The 16,784-nt window shown below is 45.8% G+C and overlaps 1 protein-coding gene across 1 annotated transcript in view; it reads left to right on the top strand.

Moving 5' to 3' along the window:
• DHX37 (DEAH-box helicase 37) overlaps positions 1 to 14,722 on the top strand; it is a 35,015-nt gene extending 20,293 nt beyond the window's left edge. The window contains exons 16-27 of the mRNA XM_080986587.1: positions 760 to 871; positions 2,249 to 2,355; positions 2,710 to 2,898; positions 5,072 to 5,196; positions 5,292 to 5,408; positions 6,754 to 6,926; positions 7,893 to 8,007; positions 9,116 to 9,253; positions 10,558 to 10,652; positions 11,373 to 11,446; positions 12,639 to 12,736; positions 13,722 to 14,722. Of these exons, the coding sequence (XP_080842713.1) occupies positions 760 to 871; positions 2,249 to 2,355; positions 2,710 to 2,898; positions 5,072 to 5,196; positions 5,292 to 5,408; positions 6,754 to 6,926; positions 7,893 to 8,007; positions 9,116 to 9,253; positions 10,558 to 10,652; positions 11,373 to 11,446; positions 12,639 to 12,736; positions 13,722 to 13,804 (1,426 nt within the window). The 3' untranslated portion in view covers positions 13,805 to 14,722. The remainder of the gene's footprint in view (positions 1 to 759; positions 872 to 2,248; positions 2,356 to 2,709; positions 2,899 to 5,071; positions 5,197 to 5,291; positions 5,409 to 6,753; positions 6,927 to 7,892; positions 8,008 to 9,115; positions 9,254 to 10,557; positions 10,653 to 11,372; positions 11,447 to 12,638; positions 12,737 to 13,721) is intronic.
• Positions 14,723 to 16,784: the final 2,062 nt, after the last annotated feature.

The raw sequence follows: 16,784 nt of genomic DNA, 5'->3' as shown, positions 1-16,784 counted from the left end.
ACCAAAAACCCTTGACAATAAGCATGGAGGAATAATTGTACGAACCAATTAACCTGTCTCCTCAGAATACAAAATTCGTCAGCATTCGGTTTCCTCTACAGGAGCCCTTCTCAGCCCTGTCTAGAGATCCCAAGGATCGAACCTGGGACCTTCTGCACTCAAAGCAGATGCTCTACCACTGGGCTATGGCCCTTTCCCAAAGTAAAAGGGCTGTAATTTCAGTGGGTGATGCAGAAAATCCCAGGTCCAGTCCCCAGTGGCATCTCCAGGTAGGGCTGCAAATGACTCCTTGCCAGAAACCCCAGAGAGCCTCTGCCAGGCCGTGTGGACAGTCGTGAGCTAGGGGGACCCATTGTCTGCCTCAGTAGAAGGTCGTTTTCTATCTCCCTGTGTAAAAGAGCCCCCAACTGTTTACATTCTAGCAGGACATTATTTTTAAAAATTGCATCTTTCAGAACCAATACCAGTGTTTGCTTGATTTCTTTTTCCTGCCTTATCCTATTTTTCTTTTATGTTGTGTGATCCTAAAACCGCTGGTCCATCTATCTCAATATTGTTTACACTGACTGGCAGGAGCTCTCCTGGGTTTCAGACAGCTAGAATGCAGCACCCCTGCAGCAATCCAGGAGGCGCGCATCTCTAGCTGGTCTCAACAGTTGGGAGCAAAAGCTGTGTAGCAGTATATTTATGAAGCCTTCTAGGCAGCTGCTAATCTCCCCCCCCCCCCCCGCCCCGGCTTCCTCTCTTGTTTTGTTCTAGGCTTTACTCTTCGGCTGTCTTCAGTGACTTTGAGAAGTTCACTTCTCCTGAGATTACCAGGCGACCTGTTGAAGATTTAATCCTGCAAATGAAAGCGCTAAACATTGAAAAGGTGGGAGTCAATTTAGGGCAGCCTTCCTTCTGCAACACGGATTATGTCATTCCCGTCTAAGTTGGCCATGCTGCCTGGGTTTGATGGGAGTTGTAGTTCAAAACCGGAGGGCGCCACATGGTGGGGGAGGGGCTGATCTGGCTTCGAACTAGATGAGACACCAACATAGGAAGCTGCCTTATACTGAATCAGGCCATTGATTGCTCCATCTGTCCCAGGGTTGTCAATACTGACTGGCAGCCGCTCTCTCGGGTTTCAGGCATGCCTGGAGATGCCATTGGGGGCTGAACTTGGGATCTCCTGCATGCAAGGCAGATGCTCTGCCTCGGAGCTACAGCCCTTCCCCACCAATCACCCGGATCCTTTTTGAAAAATAGAGTGCAGGTGTGGGGAGTGTTAACCCTTTGGTCCCACTATGGGAGCTTTCCCACCATGCAAATAGCAGGTGCAAGGATCAAGTCAAAGGGTTAAATTAGCCTATCGTCACCAGTGGTCAGGGAGGAAGTAGACCTCCACAGATTTATGTTAGATTGTGACTCTATGTGGGCCATCATTCTGAAACCTAGAAACTGCCTCGGAGACAAGGCAGTGTGTATATAATATTTAATTTTCTTTTTGTTAGGAAAAAAAGACAGCTAACTTTCGAAAGATTGCTATTCTAATTAGCACAAGAAAAAGGTTTAAATCTGGACTCCCTCGGGAGGTGGTGGCCTCTCCTTCCTTGGAGGTTTTTAAGCAGAGGTTGGATGGCCGTCTGTCATGGATGCTTTAGATGAGATTCCTGCATTTCAGGGGGTTGGACTAGTTAACCCTGGGGGTTCCTTCCAATTCTATGATTCTGTAATTCCACAATTCTGTGATTCTGCTGAAACCCCCAGGTAATATTGGCCCACCCTCTAAAATAGCAGCCTGGTCAGCAGCCTGCCCCTCCCCCCAGCTCTTTGGTGAATTCCAGCACTGCTGAAGTTGGAAGGTGGCTTGCGGACAGATGGGGACGGGCAATTGTTTATTAATAGCAGCATCTACCCCCCTCCCCTTTTGAATTATGCTGCTGGGAAGAAGAAATCTGTAGTGAGGTTAAGGTAGGAGTTTGTTGGGGTGGGGGGAGAACCAGGAGTGGATTTTTGTGTCACAGGAGCTTGTGCTACGTTCTGGTACTAAAACCAAATTTCTGCACTGGGCATGCATGCGCACTGAGGCACCCCATTTCTTAACCAGTGTTCTGGACCTGGGTCTGGTCAGTGGATCTCTGGGTTCTAGTGGTGGTGATGATGTGAGTAGACCCCACAAGCCTGAAGTTATTCCATGCCCATCTTACTCAGTTCTTGGGCATCTCACCTGTTCATGCCGGGTGTGTCGTCCCCTTTGTGTTTGCAGGTGGTCAATTTTCCCTTTCCTACACCCCCACCGCTGGAAGCGCTAGTTGCTGCTGAGGAGCTGTTGATAGCCCTTGGAGCCTTGCAGGAACCCTCCAAATCGGGAAGGTAGACTTTTTACTGATTGTTGTTGTCTTTGTTGCTTTTTGAACAATGCCGGTTGGTGGACTGGATTGTGCTTTCTCTCTTTTCTCCCACTGTGCAGAGCCATCCCTCCCATTGGATAGAGTGGGGTGGCCATCTTGCACAGTTCTTTTGAGCTGCCATGAAAGAGCAGAAAAATAATGTTTTTGTTTTACAAATGCATAAATCATACCATAGCCTGAGGCCATCAAAGCAGTGTACAACATGATAAACGAAATAAATAGCACACCAAAAATACAAATTCTAAAAGCAACATTTGGAGGGCACTAAGTCAAGAGAGGCCTGGTCTAGGAATTGACTCCTATTCCCTTCTTCCAGGCTGAGAAAGTTGCAAGAAGCCAAGCTGACCTGCCCCATCAGCCCCCTGGGGGCCACAATGGCAGCCTTTCCTGTGGCTCCCCGTTACGCGAAGATGCTTGCCTTGAGCAAACAGCAGGACTGCCTCCCGTATGTCATCACCTTAGTGTCAGCCCTGACGGTTCGGGAGCTCTTTGAAGAGTTTAACAGGTGAGGGTTCCCCCAACAAAAGTGCTGGGCGTTGGCTCCATGTCTGTGTCTGCTGTTTGCTGCCCTGGACTCCTTTGGGAAGAATGGTGGGGTGGAAACAAACAAGCAAGCAAGCAAGCAAACAAACAAACAAACAAACAAACAAACAAACTTGCCACTCTCTGAACTGGTGGCCCAAAGGAATGATCCCCTTTGGTGTGGTCACATTGGTGGTAGTTCATTGGCAGTAAAGAATTGCACCTCTGAAAGTTGTTCCAATTCCTCTCACTGTGCTGCTAAGGGCACACAGCCCATGGTCACCCTGTGATGAATAATGGTAGCCTCCAGCTGAGCACATAAGTTGCTTCTCTGTTTTTTTAGTACAAGTCACAAATTTAATAAAACAAGTATATGTGGTAGAGATTCAGCAGTGTCCTGCACTGCAATCCTATGCATGTCTACTCATAAATTTGGAAAGATGTATCAGTCTATTTCTGTTCAGTGTCAGTTCTGCATACACTCAAGCATAGTTCTGTCCTTTTTTCGCAGCTTTTTAAAAGCATGCAGGAAAAACATGCATTTAAATTGTACACAGTTTCCTTAAAGTGCACACTTTGTATGCATTCTTTCCATAAAGTAATGCATTTTGTGGGCTTTGTCATTGCACTTCCCCCTAAAATATGTATTTCCGATAAAATACTAATTTTCGGATGCATTTTTTTGATCCCCAAACTAATTTTTTTGCATCGCAAAATTTGGTGAAATATTGATCTGATTGATAGCTGTGCTCCAATCCACTTATAAGTCTGGAGCAATTGAATTGGTCAGTTTGCGTCTACCAGATTTGCCCTCCATCCTTATTTGAAACCAGGCGCTTATTCCCAGGAAAGAATGTATAGGATTGCAACCTTAGAAAGTATGTGCACAGCCAGCGCTCATGTAAGTTCATATACACACTGCCCAGAGGCTTAGGATCTTTTGCTTGAGTTACGCCATGCCCTGGTTATGGATGTGTGTTAATCCTTAACCTCATGCCCACAAGAAGCTCTCTCACAAAGAAATGAAGAAAGCTTGGTTTATTATATAAAACAGGAGTAGCAGAAAATATATAAAAATGCTTCTTTAGGCAGCAGAGTTACAGCCTAAACAGGTAGCAAAATACATACATACCTTAAAGAGTAAAAGATTCCAGGACTGGATACCTTTTTATTAGTATTTAAACAACTATTATAGCAAGATGAAAACACAAGCAGGATTTGAAATATGAGCATCAGCATTAATTATTAAGATAAATACAGTAGATTAAAATGGATGTATTGAATAGTATATGTGAAATATACAGTATCTAAGGATAAATATTGCAACCATGGAAGGGAGGGTGGGAAGTTCACAGATAAAGTAATATATGGTCTTTTTTGTTTAGTTTGGGATTTTTTGTGTGAAAAATCAATAAATAAGATTTACCCAAAATAAGAATAATAAAGAGTAAAAGATTCCCAAACTATTCTAAGAAGCCTACAGATGCACGGGCAGGACAATTTTGTCATAAACCCACACTAGAAGGGGGGGGGGAGTTTACCTGTCCTTAAGGTGAAGCAGACAGGTGCTGAGTCCTGGGAGCGTTGGGCAAGTTCTGTCCTGTTGAAGGCATGAGAGCTAGCTAACCTTTGAATCGTTTTGCCAGGCAGGCCAGTGGAAAGGGGAGGGGGCTGTGGACTGAGGGATTCCTACAATTTCCATAATGCCTTTCAGAATACATAGTAAGAAATGGTTAAAACTGGCCATTGTGTTTGTTTAACCAAAGGCTGAAAGACAGAGAGCCGTTTTCTGAACCTGGGCATCCCTGCTACCTGCCCTCAAATCACACAACCATTGAGGAGTATCCTGTACTTGACAAATAAATTTGTATGTGTTAACCTTTAAGTCGTACCTTGTGAACTCAGGATATTCCTGAATGCTTTTCAGCAAGTGGCTGGAATCAGGCTTGATTCATGATTACTGGAGTTCATCAGAGAGTCTCTCGTGTCATATGAGAGTCCTGTCAATCTTATATTTATGCCACGATCTACTGAGATACACCATATCATAAGTTCAGGTTCACACACACCTCCTCGCAATGGGAAGTGAGTTTTCTGAAATTGCCTTCGCTGAGAGATCCTGGTGCATGCTGGCTTGTGCCTTACCTTTGCTGCAGGCCTGCCACTAGTGAGGAAGAGCAGGAGACGCTCCGGGGGAAAAGGGCGCGTGTGGTGCAGATGCAGCGGATCTGGGCTGGACAAGGGCCCTCGCAGAAACTGGGAGACCTCATGGTCATGCTGGGTACGCTCTTCTGCTCTCCCTTTATCTTTCCGTATTTTTTAATTGTGCGTTGGTTTTGGCTGAATTCCTCACACGATGCTGCCCTTCTATTCCAGGAGCTGTGGGCGCCTGTGAGTATGCGGGGTGCACGCCTAAGTTCTGTGAGGCAAACGGCCTGCGCTACAAAGCCATGGTGGAAATCAGGCGCTTGCGTGGGCAGCTAACAACTGCAGGTAATACCCCCTGGGAGCCAGCTGTTGTTTTCTGCCTCTACGGAATAAGCCACATTTGTCCTTTGTTGGGGGGACGCCAAAGAATCAGCTCTGTTCTTCCTTCCTTCCTTCCTTTTTTCTTTTCTTAACATTTAATAATTTTATTATGCTGTTTTACAATCAAAAACATGCATGAAAACAGAGGATTTTGGGATGTCCCGTTCTTGAAAGGACTTCCACTTCCCTTCTCCATGTCTCCTTCCTGTTTCCCCGCGTCTGCTATGTAGAGTTGGGGAAAAGCCCAGAAGAGATTCCGTGGGCACTCTGGTGTAACAGAGGCAGGGGAAGGTCCATTGTGCAAATAGGAAGAGTTTGTGGGATAGAACCTTTTTTTCTTTCTCCCTAATATAACACTATATATCTTAAGCATGATAAGCACAGTTGTACCTTGGATCCCGTACGCCTTGTGACTCGAACGTTTTGGCTCCTGAACGCCGCAAACACGCAAGTGAGTGTTCTGGTTTGCAAACATTTTTTGGAAGTCAGACGTCTTCCACAGCTTCCAATTGAGTGCAGGAAGCTGTTGGGGCCTAATGTCCAGAAAAATACTTCTTGAAATATTGCTTTCCTTTCACTCATTTTCCTTGCATTCCTTGTTTGCGATGTTCAAACTGAGCCAAAATGTTTTGTGGCACCTTAAAAAGACTCACTAATTGATTGTGACACTTATTTACTCCACATGTGCCCATCCAATTGGCAGAATAGTCACTACTGCAGGTGCCACATAATAACTTTTCCACATTTGTAATAATTTGATCGTGTGGCAGCCCCTTCACTTTGCAACTCCCTGCCTATTGAGACCAGGCAGGTGCCTTCATTGTATTTTCGGCACCTGCTTAAAACGTTATTGTTTAGACAAGCCTTCCCAGATGCTTAGAAAGTTGAGGTAATTTTAATCTGTTTTAGTATTTATACTTTAGGATGTTTTAAAGTATGGTTGTGGTTTTTTATTTTTGTTTTACTGTTTTATCTCTTGTAAATCTCTTTGAGTGTTTTTTAAATAATCAAGCGGTGTATACATTTTGTGAAGTAAATATATTTTCCCCATGGGATGTCTCCTCCCCTGAGAGCCTCTTCCAAATTTGAAAACAGGTCTTGCTTCAGTGCTGGGTTTCTGCATAAGCTGTTGTGAACTAATGTTGCTTTTCCTTCAGTTGTCTTTTGCTTTTGCCCATTTGTTGTTTTTCTGAGTTTTGTACAGACGCTGCTCCTCAGTCACAACCTAGGCCATGTTAACTCAGCCTGGCCTCCTTCAGTTTTCCAAGATTCTCCTGATTTTTGACCTGTTTCTTCCCTTTGCTGCAAGTGAATTCAGTCTGCTCGGACACCAGCTTCTTTGTCGATCCCAAAATGAAGCCCCCGTCAGAAGCACAGGTGACTTTCTTGAGGCAGATAGTCTTGGCAGGCCTGGGAGACCACGTTGCCCGGAAGATCCAAGCTGAGGAGCTCCTAGATGAGAAGTGGAAAAATGGTTACAAAGTACGTGCAGCTCAGTTTATTCCCTTTGGATCATTTATGGCAAGAATTGGGAACCCTTTTTGGTCTGAGGGCCACAGGCCAGTGGTGGTCAGTGGTCAGTTCTTCTCCTGACCAAGCACCTCAGACTGTGTCTCTGTCTTGGTGGCTTTCCTCTGATGTGAAGTTCTTTTTATTATTGGTCTGCTTTTACTATTGTCTTCAACCATATTTTAGTAATTTTGGGTGGACTGCCTTTTTCATTAATCACCCGTCTCCTGGTAATTTATTTGCGAGGAGCGTTTTGTAACTGTATTTCTCTTAAAATGCCTTGAAAGAGTTTAATCTCAAAGGTGCCCTGTAGGTATTTTACATATGTTACTTTTGTAATTTAAGGATTTCAGAGTGCTGCCGGGGTGTGTGTGTGTGTGGTTTGAGGTGGCAGGCGATAGCAAAAGCTATCCCCCCTGCTGTTCTTTTGGGTTGGACTAGACGACTCCCGGGTTCCTCCCAGCTGTACAGTTCTGCCATTGCTGAGCTCCATAGTTGTCCCTGTCAGAGGGTAGAGCACTTTGTGCCCCTGAAGGTACCCCATAACTGTTGGTGGAGTAAGAGTCAACAGCTAATCCAGTCAGCTTTGTATGTTGAATTGGCAAGGGATTCTACTTTTGTGGCTTTTTTTGCTAAAGCCCAAAGGTCTGCCCCTTTAGAACCAAGTACAAAATAGTGCTTGATTTGATAAGAAGCAAGGGCCAAACAGCGACTCGTGCAAAGATGAACCAGAGAAGCTGTGCTGTTGCATTGGCCACAGTTGCTTGATCTGTCAGTATCCGGGCAGAAGAACAAAATGTCTTTTGTTCCATTAATGGACCTTGTGCCTTCCTACTTTTGGAACCTTCCTGGTCTCTAAAGTATTGAGTTTGTTTTTATTTGATTTGCTTTCTTCCTTCTCCACACACTGCCATCTCTTGCTGCACCTCGCCAACCCAGACTCCTCTTCTGGACGATCCAGTCTTCATCCACCCCAATTCCGTCCTCTTCAAGCAGCTCCCTGAGTTTGTGGTGTATCAGGAGATTGTTGAAACCACCAAAATGTACATGAAAGGTGAAATCAGCTCCTTTCCCCTTCCTCTCCTCTTGAGAATAATCCTAAAGAATCAACCCAAATGCTCCTTTATCCCAGCAACCTCTTTGCCTCAGTATCCAGCCAGATGCCTCTGCCAGAAAGCTCCCTGCTGTTAACTGCCTGGCAACTTGTTCTGGAGATAGACTGCCTCTGAAACGGAGGTTTTAGTTACCTATCATGGCTCAATAGTCATTGATAGGTTCCTCCTCCTCCTGGAGTTGCTCTAATGCAGCTGTGGGAAGCCTCTGGCCCTCCAGATGTCACTGAACTACAGTTCCCATCATACCTGGCCATTGGCCATGCTTCCTGGTGCCTATGGGAGTTGTAGTTCAAGCAACATCTGGAAGGCCAAAGGATTCCCATCACCTTACTTGTGTGTCACATAGCATGCCTACAGAAATGAGCAGTTTAGGGTGGGCTGTGAGAGCTTTGCAGTGGCTTAAATGCACTGACGATTATTTTTCCTTTTAAAGTTGAGATTGTATGAAGTACAACTTAGTGGCTTTTATGCAGTGTCCCTACAGACTCTTAGAGGAGCCTTAGAAGTTTTGTCATCGGCTCTTCAATAAGAGAGATCAGTGGGAGCAGACAAGTGGCACACAAGAATAGGACACATGCCCTTACCAGTAGTCCCAGCACATGGCTGTGAGAGAGTGCTCACAGGCCTGGACTCAGCACTTTACAGCTTTAGGCAACAGCCAGGGACCTACTGCGTTTTATTATTGTGTTTCTCTAACAGCAAGGTTTTAAACTGTATTTTAAATTGTGGTAACCTGCTTGGGACCTTAGGATATTACCTTAGGGCAGGTAATAAATGGGATAGGGGCTAAGCAATAATAATGTGGGGAGCCCTACACCAGGCGGCTGGCTCTGAGATACTGCCATTTTAAATTTCCCACAATGCCCTGGGGTGTTTGGCGTTTCTCCAGGGCATTGTGGGAAACGTTAACAGCAGCTTCCTGGACCACCTACCATTGTTGCCAGGTAAACCTGCAGCACTTAAAAAGGCAGTTCAGTAAAAGCCACTCTTAAGGTCCTCACGGCTCCCCAGAACCGTCTTTAACTGGTCATTTTTGCTCTCCTTAAGGTGTCTCAGCCATTGAACCAGAATGGATCCCGCTCCTTTTGCCTCCATACTGCCACTTCGAAAAACCTCTGGAAAGCCCTCCTCCTTTTTACTGCCCTGAAACGGGTAGGGTTCGATGCCACAGACCAAGTGTCTTCTGTAAGTTTCTCAGGAGCAGCTTGGCTTTTATGGGAAGCGGATTTGTTACTAAATCCACATTAGGAGAATACTGTCATCATGGCAACCGCAATATCACAAGCTTTTGCATTCTCCAGGAGTCTTTGGGGTTGCAGCCAGTGTTAATCCTACTCAGAGGAAACCTACTGAAAATAATGGACATGGCATAACTTAGGTTTGGTATTTCAGTGTATCTACTCTTGAGTCAAACTTAGTTGCATACAATCCGTTCTCAGGGTGGGTCAGGGATAGCCAGTGTGCTGCTCCAGCTCCCATCGGCCGCATCCAGCATTGACAGGGGTTGGGGATGATGGGGTTGGTCCAACAGCATCTGGAGGGCGCCAGGTCAGAAAAGGCAGGTCTAGGAAATGGCTGACATTCCCATCAGGGTTTCTTAATATGAAAGCCCCAGAGTCTACATCATGTCACAGTCTTCAGGCATAAGGGGGTGGGGAGCAGGGATAGGATAGCAGACATTCAGGGGGGACTTGTGTAAGGATCGGGTTGGGAACAAGAAGCAAAATAATACCTGAGCCCCCATCTGTGAAAACACAGAATTGGCTGGCACTCACCAGGTTTATTGCTGTTGCACAAAAAGCACCTGCGCTACAAAGGTTTTGCTAACAATATACACTTGAAATAGAAGTTCTGCTGTGAGGATTCCCACTTAGGTATTTCTAGCTGCCATTCATGTCCTTCAAACCTCACCCATGTGTAGGAGGGGATGAGTGCCAGGGCTGGCCCACCCAGGAGGCAGCAGCCTCAAACAGCAAGCTCCACAGGGGCAGCAGGTCCAGCCTCCAAGGAAGGCATTGCCCGCTGCAGCCACCACAGCTGCAGTGTGCTCCTTGGAGGCCGGAGCTGCCTCTGCCTCAGCAGCCCCACCCCCTGCTTCCTCTAGAACAGCCTCTTAGCAAATAGCAGGCGCTGCTGGTCTCCCCCCTTTCTCCTCACCTGCCTAGCATGATTCAAAGCAGGGTCCTTCCCTGCAATGCTCTTTGATTCCCACTTCAGCCATCAGGTAGGGTTGGTTTGATTGCTCCCCTTGTAAATCTTCACTCTGCCCTTGTTTCCTGGCAGTGGTGCAAGGGGGGCATTTTGTGGTTTTCCTTAGGTGCCAAATGTCTTAGGCTGGCCCTGCACACAAACAAGAGCCAGCTTGCAATCTGGAGTCTTCACCGCCCTTCTCCTTCCCTCCTGCCTACTCAGCCTTCTGCTGAGAGAAGCAAAATGAAGAGGATGAGTGTGGATTAGTGCCTTAACAAAGTCTTGTAACCTCTCTGCAGATCGGGTAGGCTGGCAGCTTCCTGCTGTAGAAGTGGATTACCCAGAAGGCCTTGAGTGCTACAAATATTTCACCAAGTTCTTATTGGAAGGGAAGGTAAGAACATTTTTCTCCACCTAATTCCTTGTGTTTATATATCTATGTATATTACAGTATTTTCATTGCTGTTGTTAGGATTCTTAATGTATAGATTTTGTTAGTTAAACAACTCCTTGCTTGGAGAACACCTTTAGCTGAAATGTATTCAGACTGAGACTTAGCATAAAATAAGAAAACTTGTGTTTTTTAAAGAAGTGCATTACTGATAGGAAGCAATTATATAGTCCTAGCTAGGTTTCTCCAACCTAGTTGGAGAAACAAAGAAGCCATGCTTGCCTCTTTGCTCTCAGAAGACAGATCCAAGATGACCTCCCACCTCCCAGAGTGAGAGGAAGAGCAAGTGCAGGAACTTGTAAACAGGATGCAACCTAAGACTATCAGTCTAAACATCAAAGAGATAATGAGAAGTCAGCATAGTGATGAAGGTATAGGGGTAGTTTGGGGAGCTGGAGATCCCTGCCTCTGCCTGTCTTAACCCACACAATCCCCTCTGGGTGCTGAGTTGCACCTAAATGTCCAGTGAGGATTTTGCAAGACATCCTGCGAATTATATTGAAGGGTGGGCTGTGAGTTCCTGAAATGAAACAATGAATTCTAATGCTCATTTTCAACAAGCAAATTAATCAGAGCATCAGTCTTTTACAGCTCATTGCCTTATGGTTCCTTGAAACGCATGGTGGCTCTAAAATTTAATATAAAGCTTGTTCCTTCTTTTAGGTTGTTAAAAAACTGGCTGCTTACAGCTGCTGCTTGTTGTCCAGTCCAGTGACAATGCTGAAAACGTGGTCCAAGTAAGTTGTTGTTTTCTGTACTGCTTTATATTTTTCAGGAAAAAACCACCTCATTAAAGCATTCAATAAAACAATCCAGAATAAAGCATTATTGAAGAAAGTCAAAGTATACATTCAAAGCAACATAATTAACACAGGACTTGGTTTGCCGCAAGGGGAAAAGGAAGCCGGTGTTTCTACCACAGCGAACCAGCTGCTGTTTTTGGGTGTCAGAAAAGGTTATTTAACTGCAGCCCATGTTTTGCTAGCCCAAAAATCGAAAGTGAGCAAGGTCCCAGCTAAAGAGGATTGGCAACTTAGGTTGACGGAATATGCAGAACTTGCAGACTTAACACATAGAATAAGAGAGCAAGAAGAACACATATGTAAAGAAGAGTGGAAAACATTTATTGAACATATGGAAAATAGCTATACTATTGTTTGCTTTGCTGGGCCCGTTAGCCCCCCCCCCCCCCCCCCCCGTGCAGGAACACGCTGGCTTAGCAGCCCCCAGCAGGACTGATTGCTGCTCTTTGCAGTGCGACCGGGTGGAGAGAGCGAAGGCGACACAGCATCTCCTTCCCTGCCCTCTCCCAACCAGACAGGATTTAAAAAACCCTAGTTAAAGATTTCCCACCCCAGTCGATTTGGGGCTGGATCTGCGTAAGGAATTCCTGAAGTCAACTCAGATGGGCGGGGGGGGGAGGGAGGGGCGTACACAGCCATAGAAACTAACAAATTGCATTACCTGTTTATAGAACTCAGTATTTTTGGGTTTCTTAGAATAACTGAACAATGCTGGGTACTTTCATATAGTCTTCAATGTATTTCTTTGCCAGTTCACTGTGCATTTGGACACCTCTTAAGATAATGCAATCTAATTTTGCATGATAGTTCCCAAGGTCAAGGTGCAGATTATCATCTGTTTGGCTACAGTTAGACATTATTTTGAATCAAGATAGCAGACTGGACCTTTCAGAACTGCACTGATTTAAACCGCACTGTATTGGGGGGAAGGCAGGTTGCTCCTGGAGCAACAGGGCACATGAGGCTGAGCAATAAATAAAAATCCAGATTTCTTCTGGGACCATATTTTATCTGAGGGGGGGGAGAGTTTTACTGAGAACTGAGCCATTTGAGTTCCTTCAGAATTTTGAGCATACGTTTAATCCATGTGCTGATTCTTGCCTGTCTGCTTTGGGAATCCCTGCAGGCTACAACCAAGGACAGAGTCACTGCTGCAAGCTCTTGTCTCTGAAAATGTGGATAACAGGGATGCTTTACTTGCTGCCTGGAAGAAGAACCCAAAATGTAAGCTGTTCAGATGTATGAGGAGCACACTTCACCATTCTTGTGGATCTATTTTAACTTTATTTTTGAGCCACATCAACCTTCTACCCAAACTGTGTGTGAGTGTGTGAGTGAGATGATTTGTTGGGTTCTCCCTTGGAAGTATATTGCAATATCCTGGGGCTCTAGCCCCAGGAATGTAGACCTGTGGTCCTGCAGATGTGCTGGAACTACGTCCGCCTTCATGCCTGACCATTGGCCCATGCCGGCTAGGGCTTCTGGGAGTTGTAGGCCAACAGCAACTGGTTCCCCCTTTGCTGCTTGCAAACAAAGAATCCAAAACTATTTCCTCCCAAATATTTCTGTGTCCAGTGTTAGAATTTCTAAAGCAACTTTTAAGAATGGCTCATGGAGGTAGGTCACCCACTGTACTCTGCTATGGTTTTTGGAGTCCGGGTGACGTCACAGTAGCAATCAGTTACTTGTGGTTTTGAAGATGAGCACAGGAATTTGTTACCTGTCTGCCTGGAGCAGGTCTTCATAGTTTATATGCGCCAGTAGGGATCATTGCTAGATATGCCACCATACTAGACGATGGGGGCAGAGACTTGGTGTTTGGCCCTGGCATGACCTAACTGTGACTATCCAGCCAGCAGCATTGTTATGTCTGCCGCACACCAGTTGGATTTTGCAGAGTACAGTACAATTTGCTCTGTGGCTTCAGGTTTTTTTTTATGATTTATTTATAATATTTGTTAGCCCCCACTCACTCCTTCCATCAGAACATTCCAAATTGATTTATAGAAGTGTGTAAAACAGAATAATCTGCACAACAGCACTCAGGCACCTATGAAGCATCATCTGTTAGTTGCTTCAGATGTCATGTGAAGACTTACCTCTTTTTGCCCAGACTTCCCTTGACCCATAAGATTGCACTCTGTTTCTGAAATTCTGTTTTTTAAGTGTTCACTCTTGATGGTTCCCCCCTGCCCTTCTCTTTTTAAAGATTTGTTGTCAGAATATTGCCAGTGGATCCCGGAAGTTACACACCAACAGGTATCTAAAATCTGGCCACCCTTGCCACCATGATCTTTCATGCAAGCTCCTACCATCCACCCCGTCCTGGAACCAGCGCCGGCTGTGAAAACACAAGGAAAATCGATGTCTGTATTTGAATGGAAAGAGAGAGTTCATGCTCAAGGAGCAGGAAGCAGGAGGGGTTCCCTCCTAAGGAGCACCCCACCCATGATCCATGCAGGCCCACTGCATTTTGGACTCCCACATGCAAAAGATTTGGGGTTGGATTGACTGTGAAGCTGTCATGGGTGGGTGTGTTTGTAACAGGAATTACCAACTTGTGTTGGCCCATGGGCACATTTTGGAGGCAGTGCTACCCCCTCCAGTCACTTCTCTCCACACCACCTGCTTAGCTCTTGTCAGGTTGCCTTTCCCTGTCTTTCCCTGTCCCTTCAGGAAGCTAGTGGTCGGGGATTGTGGGAATCAGATATCCAGATGTTTCTGGGCTTGTAACTCCCATCATCCTTGACTGCTGGTCATCCTGGCTGGGGTGGATGGGAGCTGAGCATCCAACAGCTTTATGCCATAAACCACCCTTTGGAGGAAGGATCTTTGGATGAAGGATGGTATAGAAATTTAATATATAGCAGCAACAACCACCACCATCCTGGGTAGCTCATTTGGTTAGAGGGTTGGTGGTGCTGATAATGCCAAGGTCTCAGGTTTGCTCCCCATATGGGACAGAGACATACTCCTGCGTTGCAGCGGGTTGGACTAGATGATCCTTAAGGTCCTTTCCAACTTCACAATTCCATGATTCCATGACTCATTTCTGGAAAACTGCTGAGCCACCATTACTGTGCCTTATTTCTGTTGAACCCACCGTCATGGGAGCTTCGTATGTATATGTGATATATATATATATAGCCCTGTGTTTGTAAAAAAATAACAATTGTGCAATAGTGATATCAATGAATTTTTCTGGAGAAAGTCTGGCCTCATTATTGGTTTTTCTACTCCATTGTGTTTTGCCATCTCTGGACTCTGTCTCCTCTCTCTCTTTCCTGATGCTCAGGGCATCTTCCTTCTCCAACCTGGTGCCCTCCAGGTGTGGATACAGCTCCCATCAGCCCCTGCCAGCACAGCCAATGGTTAGGGGTTAGAGGAGTAATAATCCAAAACATATGGAGGGCACCAGGTTGGAGGGCAAGGCTAGTTCAGGCTGTGAGTGCTCATGTAGCCAAAACGGCACCCCCCCCCCATCCAAGAAGATAAGTTATGGTTAAGTGTGGGCAGGAGAGAACCCTGTGCGAAGGGTTGAGGGACAATCCTCAGACCATCCCAGTGAGGATTAAGCATTCTTAGCTACAGAAAGCTAAGTGACTGAAGGATTGGAATGGAAAAGCAGGTGGGCGGGGGAATGAAATGTCTGAAATACTGAGCAGGGCTTCAGCTCCATGTTACAACATTTTCTTGTAGGTTTCCCTATTTGCTCCTCTTGTTTCTGATTCTCAAGTCTGCAAGTGCTGTTCCTTACGTAGGCCAGAACAGCACACAAGAGGTAGCTGGAGCAGCCTGGAGAAGAGGAGGTGTTTCCCTTCCCCAAAAACAATGTTCTTAATTACCACAAAATGCTGAGATGTGAAAGTGGGGAAAATAGAGAAACAGCTGAGAGAGAGACGGGGGTATTGTGGAGGAGGTTGTGGCTGGCTGGGACACTGAACAGCAGCTGTTCACACAGTTAAACAAAAATGCAGAGTACAAGTCCTATCTCACTAAGAGGCAGTTCCTTTCAAATTAAAGGTGCAAAGTTGGGGCAGCAGCGAGGGGGGAGAAGTACTTACCTGGCTTTTATACATGCAGGTCCTGCTATCTTAATTCAGTGCATTCTCGGGAAATTGTTTGTTAGGCAAATATTCATGAAATGAGTCAATGATTTCCATCAGTTCCTATGGGGAAATTTCTAATGTGTTCCTGACACTGGAGTTTTGGCCCCCAAATGATGAAACTTAGGGGAACCCTCTGAAACTTTTCAGAAGGCAAACAAGAGAGTAAAAAATGCTCTTATTTGTCTAATCTCCCACCATAACTTCTAGTGAAAGGACTGCCATAGACCGGCAAAACACAGGAAAGTAAGGCTTCTTTAAGGCTTCTTTCTTTACTATGCACAGGTCTGCCTGTTCAGCTGCTCTGGGCACTAGATCCTCGGGTTTGGATAAGTGAATTTTCATATAACAAGCATTTGGCTGGCGGGACCAGCATGTAAAGATGATTCCATGCGTGCCTCCCCAGGGAGAGCATTCGCAAAGGGGAGAGAGGAGGACGCTGAAAAGGCCTATTACGATGCCTTCCCCCAAAGCCTGCCCTGGACGGGGCACACAAGGAAGACTTGAGCCCAGGGGCCTTCTGCATGAAAAGCAGACCCTCTGCTTCTGAAGTACAACCCCTAGCAGGATGTCTCATGGTGCTTCTGCTAAGACGTTACACTTGTTTTATACATGCTGAAAGCCACTGGAACCACATTGTGGTGAAAACACCAGAGTCAGGAGAAAAAGAAGCTGGCAAATATGTGGAAACAGGCTTTCCAGATGCTGCAGGAGTACAGATCCCACCATCCCTGACCGTATGCCATCCTGGCTGGAGCATCTCCTCAATTAAAAAAAATCCCAATCCCTGGATTCAGGGAGTGCTCACAGAAAAGACAAGTCTCTTACTCATGCTTTGGGTTTTGTGAACTTTTATGGTGCAACTGTTTGAAACCATTATTTCCTGTCACCTCTTAAGTTTTCTGCTAAATATTATGGGCAACCCCAGCAAGAGAAACTGGGTAGTTAAGGTATAGGTAAAGGACCCCTAGAGAGTTAATTCCAGTCAAAGGCAACTATGGAGTGTGGCGCTCATCTCGCTTTCAGGCCAAGGGAGCCGGCGTTATTCCACAGACAGCTTTCCACGTCATGTGGCCAGCAGGACTAAACCACTTCGGGAGACCGTGGCGGAAACCAGAGCTCACGGAAACACCACTTACCTTCCCGTCACAGCAGTAACTATCTAC

Source organism: Podarcis pityusensis (genome assembly GCF_964106645.2).
Source record: "Podarcis pityusensis genome assembly, chromosome: 16".
In the NCBI taxonomy this organism is placed as follows: domain Eukaryota; kingdom Metazoa; phylum Chordata; class Lepidosauria; order Squamata; family Lacertidae; genus Podarcis; species Podarcis pityusensis.
Note: the sequence above shows the minus strand (reverse complement) of the source record. Positions and strands in the feature narration are given on the sequence as shown.